Genomic DNA, 10262 nt, shown 5'->3' on the forward strand with positions numbered 1-10262 from the left:
TTTCCAAGGGGTACCCCTTCAAATTTCGCGAAAATTTCGTTTTTTGCCAATAACTCTCAAACCGTTGGACATACGGAAAAATTGCATGAGACCTTTTTTGTAGAGGACGACGAGATCTACAATTTCTGTATAAAAGTTTCTTGCTAGCGTCAATAGTTTACGAGCAATTTGCAAAAAACTATTTTTTCGTTTTTCGTCAATAACTCGTTAAATATTGATGCTAGCGAAGAACTGTTATATGGAAATTGTAGATCTCGTCGTCCTCTATAAAAAAGGTCGTATGCAATTTTTCCGTAAGTCTAACGGTTTAGAAGTAATTAAGGAAAAACTAAATTTTTTGCCAAAAGTTTGCTGTTTCGACGGTGGGACGGCCGAATTTTGTCAGTGTCAATAAAATGCCGATTAATGATACTTAACTCGTTAAATACTGAACCTTTAAATGAAAAATACATAGAATCTATCTTATAAAGACTGATCTCTGCTACAACTTCTGTTTTTCCTTGCGAAAATCGAGAAATTAGTTTCATATCCTTACTTCGGGACGCTACCACGTCCCTTGATACGTAGGAGATAAACGAATTCCATTTTAACTAAACTAATATTTCCATTCCCTCTAAGCTATTTCTACAATGAAATTCCCTTTCCTTCCATCCTATCGTAATTCGTAATTTTTACATTTCATTACTTTATAAATATCGCAGTTTTTTTATATAACGAAAATTTAATTGCAAATCTACATTTGTTGATACGAAAGAATCCAACATAGAAAGAAAGGTCTGTTACGTATTAGTAATTAAAATGATATCAGACTGATCTAAGCAGTGAGATAATTACGCTAACGACAACGTAAGAGGCTGGCTAAAATATATAGCAAGAACGAGAAACTTGTTCCCATTCTCGCGTATGCCTGTTTAATTGCGGAAGTATAATGGGAAGCTTGCCGTAACACCGAACAAGGTAACGTCGCGTCGAGCCTGCATAATAATTACAGTTTCGATACGAGGAATCGTCACGTGTACGATGACGCGGGTGAAAGCTTTTCCCAATGATAGAAATGAAAAATCCTTTCCTCACGCTCGTTTTTTGTTGAAAGAAGGACGCGTTAAATGTCTCGCGTAATTTACAGAGTATCGCGACCTCCACGTAATGAGGTTTTGAGTTCTTCGGTATTCAATTGACTGATATTCGAATGTAGGCGCGCGTGGGTGGTAAATGCCTGGATTCGCATAACAGATGATAACTTGTGAGATGTAATGAAAGCAGAGCCTGTCTACGCTTCTCGCTTTTTTTACCTAAATATATGTAGCGCATGCTGAGACTAGCATTTCTCGGCTTTCTAATAAACATGTTATGTTATTGACGATAAACGTAATTAGCATTATTGCGTTCTCTCATCGACTGTCATTTGCATTTAATTCAATTACATTAAATTCTTGAATTATGTTTTCGTTTATTGCAATGAGATTATAGGTCATAATTTCGTAACTTCAAAATTCCAATCAAGGTACCATTTTGTTCGTGACATCTTTTAATAAAAATAGTAGCTTTCTTGGAATGTCTTAATACACTTAATTATTTTAGATTCTGTGTAATCTGCTTTACATTAATAAAAATGAAATAAGAAATAAAGCAAACAACGTTATCACAGTTGTAATTAAATTATAGTAAAAGGACTGGTACGTGATTGGGCACCTCTGGTATGGCTTGCACCTGGTGAACTCTTTTTACCTCTTGGGGTACCTGAGTTTCTCGACAATATGCAATCGGACGATGACTACCTTCGCACCAGAATCGACGTAGGTAAATGAGAAAAACGATGACAAAGATTACATTATTTTGCCGAACGTTTACAAGCTTTGCAAGTGAATGAATTAAACGCGTTTTTTTTTACATTTCACAGAAATACTATTAAGAAATCGATCGTCGTTCCTGTATGGCCGGAAACCAGCCGGCACCGTGCCTGTTTATGCTGTGATCAAGAACTGTGCTGTTCCAGACGCTTCTATGGACATGATAAATTTAAAGAGCACAGACAGGGACGAAAGAAAGTCGCGAAGAAACGGGGACGAGACGCTGATATCATCGAGGAACGCGTTGCAGATCGACGATCTCGGGTCCTCGATGATTCTCACCAATGACCTTTCTGGGACTGTGTGGAAGAACGATAACAAACAAAATTCGGAGGTAGAATTTAGCAACAGCCTTGAAATAAAAATTATTACTTCTTTTTAAGCTAACTAGAAAAAACGTTATGTGACTGTTTGCAGAAACCCGGTGATTTTGAGAAGAAGAAAAAAGCGAACAGGTCCCGGAAGCTACACTTTCACGTGACCTATTGGATGTTCTATCCATTCAGTGAGGGAAAGGCAGTCTGTGTTCTGGATCTCGGATTTTTTGGTAGCTGGCCGATACCCACGGTAGGCGGTATGTGCCTCGGAATGCTTAAGGAGTACGGCAGCCACGTGGGCGATTGGGAACATATGAGCCTCTATTTCAAGGTAGATGAGCTCATAAACTACAGTGAAGAGCACAACTGGATCAACACTTATTAAATAGTGTCTGTTCAGTTTTGCTGTTCACTGTATATGAAAATAAAAAATATTTTATGCATTTTCACGTTACATCATTGATTTTAGGACGCCAATTATCCATCGGCTATGTACGTATCGGCTCACGACGCGGGCGCGTTTTATCGATACGATCCGCGAAGCGGGACTTTTATTTACGAGAGCCAAGAGACGCGGAAGGGTATTTTCCAAAAGCCGATATTTCCCGAAAGAGTTTTCACCGCTGGCGGTTCACATCCGATACTGTTCAGTGCGCGAGGCTCGCACGGACTCTGGACAGCACCGGGGAAGCATAAATTCGTCAGATTACCGCGTCTCTACGATGAGAGCGGTTTCGGTACCGCTTGGCCAACCTGGAAGAAGATGGAGTTGCTTCTAAAGAAAGAAAACAGCATCTTACCCGGCTGGATGACTTTTAGAGGCAAGTGGGGAAATCCTAAGAGTAACTGCCATCCTTTGGTCAGGCTAGGCTTCAACATATGCGAATTCGTCGATGGACCGACTGGTATACCCATGAAACAGTCTAACTTTCGGTGCTGACGACTCTACTTAGAATTTTTCAAACACATTCGCTGCGATTTACCTGCACTCCTTTTTCTCAAGCGGATACAAAAATTAATTTATTCAACACATATTTCAAATAATTTTACTGGCTGTTATCATGAAAAAGGATTAATTTTATTATAAGATGATAATTACGTAGTAGTGAATGTGTCGTCTCAAAATGTCTTGTCTGTGAACGCAAAAAATTGAATAGTTTTAGCAGTTAGAGAATAAACGCTTACAATTAATAAAGTTCGTACTGATAAAACTTGAAGGGACTGGTCTGTATAAAATCAGTTGAAAACTGTTTCCACTGTTTATATAAATTATGTAAATGATTAGGTATATTTTAACAAATTGGAACAAGCTATTAATTTTAAACAGACCAGTGTTTTAGTATTAAATGATTAAGTTAGAGGTTGTTAATGAAAAAAAGATCGTTTTTCATTGGAGTCTTTCGTTTTAATAATTCGTATCAGCTTAGCAGGGAATTAGAAAACAGACTTAATTCTTTCGATTAGTGATTAGACCTTATCGTTTAAAATACTCGATGTAAAACGATAATAAAATACAATTTTAATTACAGATAGGTCGACGATAAGTATTAAAGGTGTAACAGACTTTTCACAAGGCAATTGCAATCATCTGATACGTTTTCGTGTAAGAAAGAACAGTAGGCAAATGCGGTATCTGGCAATAACTCGATGTGATCCTTCGATAAAGAGGAATACTTTTGTTTCTCTCAAGAGAAGAAAGTTACGTCACGTAGGCTCTCGTGTCCAGTCGAATTATTTGCTATAAATTCGGGGAGAAAGCTCAATTTCTTTTAATTGAACATCGCATATTTCGAAAGTCGTGCTTTCTAAACTAGTATAGTTGGCATGTGCATAGCTTAATAAACTATTTTTATATTATGCTTGAGAATTAAACGCAAGTGCATGTCTTACGGTCTAAAACAGTGATTGTTCGACTAATTAACTTGATTACGATTGCGATCCATGATCTTGCCTGGCTTTGTACGAAACTTCGAAATAAGAAACGTTCTCGTCTATCGGTTTCGTCCCCTGTTACATACAAACGTTGTCCCTCGATAGAGCCGTTGATTGTTTAGTATTCGTTCAGAGTTTGCTGACTTTGCAAGCTCAACGACGCCCTCAATTTTGTACCCAGCACCTGCGGAAAAAATACTCGACTCTTAGATATTCGAGCAACAATATCGATATCAGCGAGATCTACTCGGAGACCTCATCTTCGTTCGACCGCTCTATTCCGATGCTGCGTATCCCGTTCCTAAGTAATGGCCTTCCCACGTCTTTGCCCAAGACACGTGCATTCAATTGGATACTTAACGGAGTTCCTGCTGTGCAACACATTATCTGTACCTGTTCCTTCAAGATCTTCTCCTTATACGCTAGCAGTTCTATTCTTAATCTGCGGACAAAAAATAGTAACTTGCAGTCGGAATTAAGAGATTTCTTTAGGAAAGTAACATTGCAACTCTTCGAAAATAAAAATCTATTCGAAAAAATTATGACATCACAAAATTTGTGTCTAAATCAATTGGAAAAAAGTTTCTAAGTATGCGAGGTCGGTTTTTCGATTATTAAGAAACATGAATTACTTTAAGCCTTCTTTTTCTTGCATTAGGTCTATGATATGACAATTGGGATTTGTAGGTCCTGTGACTATCGCCGGCGTGGTACTCTTTTTATCCCTGTGAGTGCACAAGTTCCAAGGAATCGAGAATTCCACGTGATATCTAAAACAGATGTAATAATAATAACTACAGAAGAATATAATAAATTCGATTAACCAGGCTCTCGCGATTCAGCTTAGTTTACTTTTCAACGTTAATGCTTTTAGAACGTTGTTAAAAATAAGTGTAACCTGTGATTAAGTTGTAAAAATCCAAGATGAGCGTCTATTTGTCCATGCCGTTGTGGTTGTATCATAATATTGTTGTCTTTTCCGAGCCCACTACTCCCGCTGAAGTGTACATGATGCTCTAAACGCGATTTTTAATCAGTAAAATAGTATACAAAACATCGTGTATCTGGCGCAACTTATGTAATTTTCTATTGAGATTAGTAGTTATTGCTAAGTTCTACGAAATCTTCAGTAAGAGCTAATTTTTAAAGCAGAAGTTAATAAAACGGAAGATAATTTCGTATGATAACGCATTGTGCATGGAAGGTACATAGCAACATTAATATACGCATACGGTGTTCATTCAATGAAATCGTATTTATTAATTAATTAATTTATTTATTTATTATAATGTATGGCGGTAGTATTAATTTATTTTCTGATACAAACCACCAAGTACTGTAAATTAATAAATATTTTATTTTTCAATGTGCGTTATTCAAACCCCATGGATCCTTCGAACCCTTTTCCGGTTGAGTTCCCCACTACTTCTCAACCGGAACTCAATTTTTAAAGATGCTGTTCAACTACTAAAACATTTCAATTATTCATTACAAGATTTTTGCCCCCATTTTACTCTTGTGACACCGTCATTTTTTACGTTTTTTATTTTTTATATCTTCCCATAATAGTAGAAAATGGAAAGATGAATAAAGAACACTGTTAATCATTTATTGTCAATTCAATCTTTTTTCCAATGTTACAGCATGATAATTAAGCTAATTTGTGAACGTGAACAGAAATAAAAATGATTTGACGATGTTAATGATGGTGAATTAAAACCACAGCTTTTGTAAACCGACTATTTTCGAATCAAGTGCTAAACAATAAAAACATTTTTGCATCTGCCAAATGTATTAACATAAAAAGACTAAAAATTTTGTTCGTCAATTATCACATCCCGTCGCAAGTAATTCGTACTTATATTTCAGATAGTAAATTTCGAAGCGTTTAAAATAGCCGAAGATAAGTATTGTTGTTGCGGTACGCGAGGTTAAATATTACGTGATATTTCGCATGGCTACACGTGAAACAAAAATAAACATGTAAGACTTCACGTTAATTCTGCAGAATTTAAAAGGCTTTATCTCAACAAATTCTACGTATTGATTATAACGCGCCACTTTTTATACATTAAAACAGCTCGTCAGACCATCGTGAAGATAAAACACACTTACGATACACAAGTTCCTGTTAATTTCTTTCTTTGTATTTGCAATACACAGTACAATTTATCGCTGATATTAATTTTTCAACCTACAAAGTATGAAAAATGGAAATGACTTGGTTCGATTAGATATCGACTAGCCACATGGGGTCGTGAATCCTCGTAGATTACACAATAAAAGTAAACGGAGCAACCGTGACAAGCATGGAAAACAGATGCAGGAAATCTTCAAGTAAATAAAACAATGAATCACAGTTTATTTGGTTCAGGCATTTGGACAGTTCGGCGTGAATTAAATAATACAAAGTTCATTCGAAGTGGCGCGCTTTCAAATGACCTAATTACGAGCGCGTTCTAACCTAACACGTCAACCATCGACCGGCTTTCGGTGAAGCGTCGAGACGATGTAGTATTTTTTAAGGTTGTTAATCGATAACGACAATTTTTTTCTTATGAATATTAATTAAGAGATGTTCGTCGAGCTTCGATGGTGTATGGATGGAACGATAAGACGTGAGGATGCATTTTAATCGTAATGTCGATGACCGCATAAAGTACAACTGATTACTTATCGAAATGATGACTTTTTTTACCTTTATCTCCCATGTTTTATAAGGCAGCGTGGCAGTTGTTCTTTCATAATACTACACACACCTAATTTAATATTCTTCAGCGCAACGACTAAGCTACACTGGGCTACACTTTTAATGTGTTGGTGTTGGTGCGTACATGTCACTTGTGCATAGACGTTTCAATGCATCGAATAGTTCGATGTCTCGATACTAGCAGCAGCACTGTTTTTCCATTCGATTTGAAAATTCTTATTTTCACTTTGCATTTTCTATTAAAAAATTCATCTTTTAAAATAACAAGCTTCTTGATTTAGACGGTGTGTGAGTCGACAGAAATAAGTAAATTTTTATAGGCTCGCTGATTTGGTATTACGAAGTTATAGCAAATAGAATAAACTAATCGGCAAATTAGGCGCAATCAATGGAAACATAAATTCTCGAGAGTTCTTGAATTAAATTATAATAACAAGTTTAAATTTGATCATGAAATTTAGTTTATATTAGAAAAGTGGAGATAAACAACGATAAATGAAGTAAAAAGTTTAAACTTTGATCTACAACTTGTCGATGCGAAATGTATAAAACGTATATACGATAACCCGATCCGTGCCACTAGATATATTTCTTATAAACTTCATAATTAAAAAATATAATATAATATAAGTAACTGTAGATTGTATTCACACAGTGAATAACTTACCTTTTTTATTTTTGGTAAAAAGCGAAAGAGGTATAAATGCACAAAAGTCTATTAATCGTCGTAGTTCGTTGTTCAATTTTATGCTATTATATTTGATTATCATCTTTATTATTCATTTCCTGCAAGATCACGTTGACTGTACATAAATAAAAAAATCGTGATACAAATAAGAATGAAGTATAAAGACTAGCATGAATCTACGGTATATAATAAAAGGCAAATCAAGGATGAAAGACAATAACTTCAGAGATTTATTTTCTTAGAAAGATGACTTCGAAACTCGATCCAATACATGTAACATATAATCTTTGTAAGGTATCGTCGATTCGATCGCTATTGTTTTCACAATAGTAATCGAGACATAAGACGATAAAAATAACACCAACGTGCTTATAAATTACGATATTGCAGCTCGGTAAGTAGTCACGCTGCCTATCATAATTATCCTCCAATCTTCGACAAGGTAGAGTAGGCAATTTCCATCATTAATTTGTAATTAAAATGATCTTGTACGATTCATTTGGTTACAAGTGATTCCAAGAACACCTTATTTATTTATATGTCGCTGCACTTATTATTCCTTCGAGGTGTTAATTGAATCATAAAAAATTACTTCAAACTTTCAATGTACTTTTTTTACAATTATCACAAAACTATGAAATAAATTAAACATTTTTGCTATTTCATTTTATAAATGGTTGATTTCAATCCTAATTAAAAATTACATATTAATAGATAAACTTGCTTACAACATTTTTAAGCCATTCTGGGTCCTTCGACATTTTTATTCGATTTCCAAATAGAAACGAATTTTTATTGGTAATAAGACATGACGAATATTAATACAAGCTTTAGGTACACAGGACTATTCCCATAAATTCTACGACTTGTGAAATCTTTAATCTGTATACGTGCACAGCCAAAATTAAATTTAAATCAAGTATAGTTACAAAGGTCAAGTTTTCTCCGACCACGTAGTATCCCAAACAGTGTACACATATAATTTAAATATCCCTTATATGATGAAAATTAAACTACGGCTGTTCAACAGAGAAATATTTATATAAGAAAATTAAATAGATAGATAAATCTTTATCTCAGCGTTTTGTCAAGAAGTGGACGATTTTACAAACCAAAATCTTTTTCCATACAAACGTGCTTCTTTCTCCTTAACATTTAATTACCTTATAACTAATTATATATCATTTACATTTGTACCTTGATCTGTTTATCGATTCTTTTGCATATCTATATTTATATATACGTGCTTATTTACTAACTCATATTCAAATTAGCTATTGCCTATTATAGAAAAAATAAATTCATGTAACACGTCCAGTCAAGTAAGGCACATCATTAATTATGCAGATTATTTTTTATATAAACTCTAGTATATTCCTGGTATACATTTACTTCTTTCTGACCTTCATTTGGGATAGAGATAAGTGAACGGTCCAAGAATTACGTATCCTGTTTGGTGAAGTGCTCCTGCTACGAAGTAACACGGGATTTATGAATCATGCTGATGAATTATTGATATTCGAATTAGTAAAGGAACTCATAAAAAATATCTTGCAAAGAAGATTATTTTTAGCAATACTTTGTGTATACTCCTACATGTAGAATTATCATTTAACACACGGCAACAGAGTTCAAAGTTGTATCAACTAATTGAATCAAAGTTTAATGAGTTATGCAAATTTAGAATAAAAAATACGATCCAGTGTCATTAATATTATTAGATTACAGATTTTTATGCTGCTTAAATAATGTGATTTAGATAGGAACTTTTTTCATGATTACCTTATGATACTATGACGATGTTTTCTACATTTTCTGCACGTTTATGTTTTCTATAAAAGCATAAAGTCAGTAGGCTAAATATTATTATTAACGTAATCAGTTTAACTTTGTTTACGACATCTGTAATGTTCCACTACTGAATCCATTACTTACTCGATAATTATTTTCCGCGGCTAATAATCATGATACGCTTTAGAAAAACCATTACCATACCTAATTTTTGTAATCCCGTGTATGCGATCGTGAGGAAAAAAACTGAGGCAAATTATTATTTAAATGAAATTCAGCTCTGTGGACATACGCGCTCCTTTATTGTCTGCGCACTAGTCCTGTTTCATTTTTCCTCCTCGTGAGTTTCGAATTATTCAAACATTTTTTATATTTACTTGCGATTTCCCCGAAACATTTAAACGCTGTTGTTAATTGTTATATAATCAATGAGTATTTGATTTAACCAGAGGAGAAATATCAGCTCGCTTACATCGAGAAAAAAATGAAGAACCGTTTTACTGGCGTCGGTGGAGGGAGAATTGATCTCCCTGGTGATCGCACCTACAACTATAAAATCTCGCCGGACGTTCGATTTGTACTCAGTTTACGTTGAACGTTCGTGTGAAAGAAATCTCGTTACTTCAACCATAATTTCGAAAATGAAGACCATCGCCGTTGTCTTAGCCATCTGCTTTGTTGGAGCCATGGTAAATTTTTCTTCCTCTTCGTACAATGATTTTATGTTTTGCTCTTTTTCCGTGCATGTGAAAATATTGTCATACACTAATATAATTAAATTTAAATTGAGAGAATTTTAGTATATCGTATTAATAGAATTCTTATAGCTGCAGTTTAATTATAATTTTTTAAAGATACGGATTGTTGGAAGGGAAACTTGTATTATCTTGAATTTAAAGAATTCAATAGACATTGAATAGATTTTAGTGCATCGTATAAATAAATTTCTAGTAACTGCAGTTTAATTATAATTG

At 34.5% G+C, this 10262-nt stretch overlaps 3 protein-coding genes across 5 annotated transcripts in view; 2 read left to right on the forward strand and 1 right to left on the reverse strand.

Annotated features, from left to right (window-relative positions):
* The window catches only part of LOC108623858 (uncharacterized), a 10054-nt gene extending 6609 nt beyond the window's left edge, over positions 1 to 3445 (forward strand). For 2 of the 3 annotated variants that reach the window (XM_018022700.2, XM_026812604.1), the window contains exons 2-5: positions 1666 to 1800; positions 1901 to 2184; positions 2268 to 2498; positions 2637 to 3445. In XM_018022700.2, coding sequence (XP_017878189.1) covers positions 1666 to 1800; positions 1901 to 2184; positions 2268 to 2498; positions 2637 to 3107 — 1121 coding nt within the window. In that variant the 3' untranslated portion in view covers positions 3108 to 3445. Of the gene's footprint in view, positions 1 to 403; positions 1251 to 1665; positions 1801 to 1900; positions 2185 to 2267; positions 2499 to 2636 lie in introns of those variants that run through there. The other variant, XM_026812605.1, reaches the window with a different exon arrangement.
* Positions 3446 to 3550: 105 nt separating this feature from the next.
* LOC108623859 (uncharacterized) lies at positions 3551 to 6937 on the reverse strand. The gene is made up of 5 exons (XM_018022701.2): positions 6798 to 6937; positions 4998 to 5115; positions 4732 to 4869; positions 4355 to 4541; positions 3551 to 4283 (listed from the first exon to the last, which is right to left on the reverse strand). The coding sequence occupies exons 1-5, from the start codon at positions 6808 to 6810 to the stop codon at positions 4218 to 4220; spliced, it is 522 nt and encodes a 173-aa protein (XP_017878190.1). The 5' UTR covers positions 6811 to 6937; the 3' UTR covers positions 3551 to 4217.
* Positions 6938 to 9863: 2926 nt separating this feature from the next.
* LOC108623818 (general odorant-binding protein 56d-like) overlaps positions 9864 to 10262 on the forward strand; it is a 6080-nt gene continuing 5681 nt past the window's right edge. The window contains exon 1 of the mRNA XM_018022621.2: positions 9864 to 9977. Within this exon, the coding sequence (XP_017878110.1) occupies positions 9930 to 9977 (48 nt within the window). The 5' untranslated portion in view covers positions 9864 to 9929. The remainder of the gene's footprint in view (positions 9978 to 10262) is intronic.

The sequence above is a fragment of the Ceratina calcarata genome, unplaced genomic scaffold (genome assembly GCF_001652005.2).
Source record: "Ceratina calcarata isolate Rehan_Ccalc_2016 unplaced genomic scaffold, ASM165200v1 scaffold291.2, whole genome shotgun sequence".
Taxonomy (NCBI): domain Eukaryota; kingdom Metazoa; phylum Arthropoda; class Insecta; order Hymenoptera; family Apidae; genus Ceratina; species Ceratina calcarata.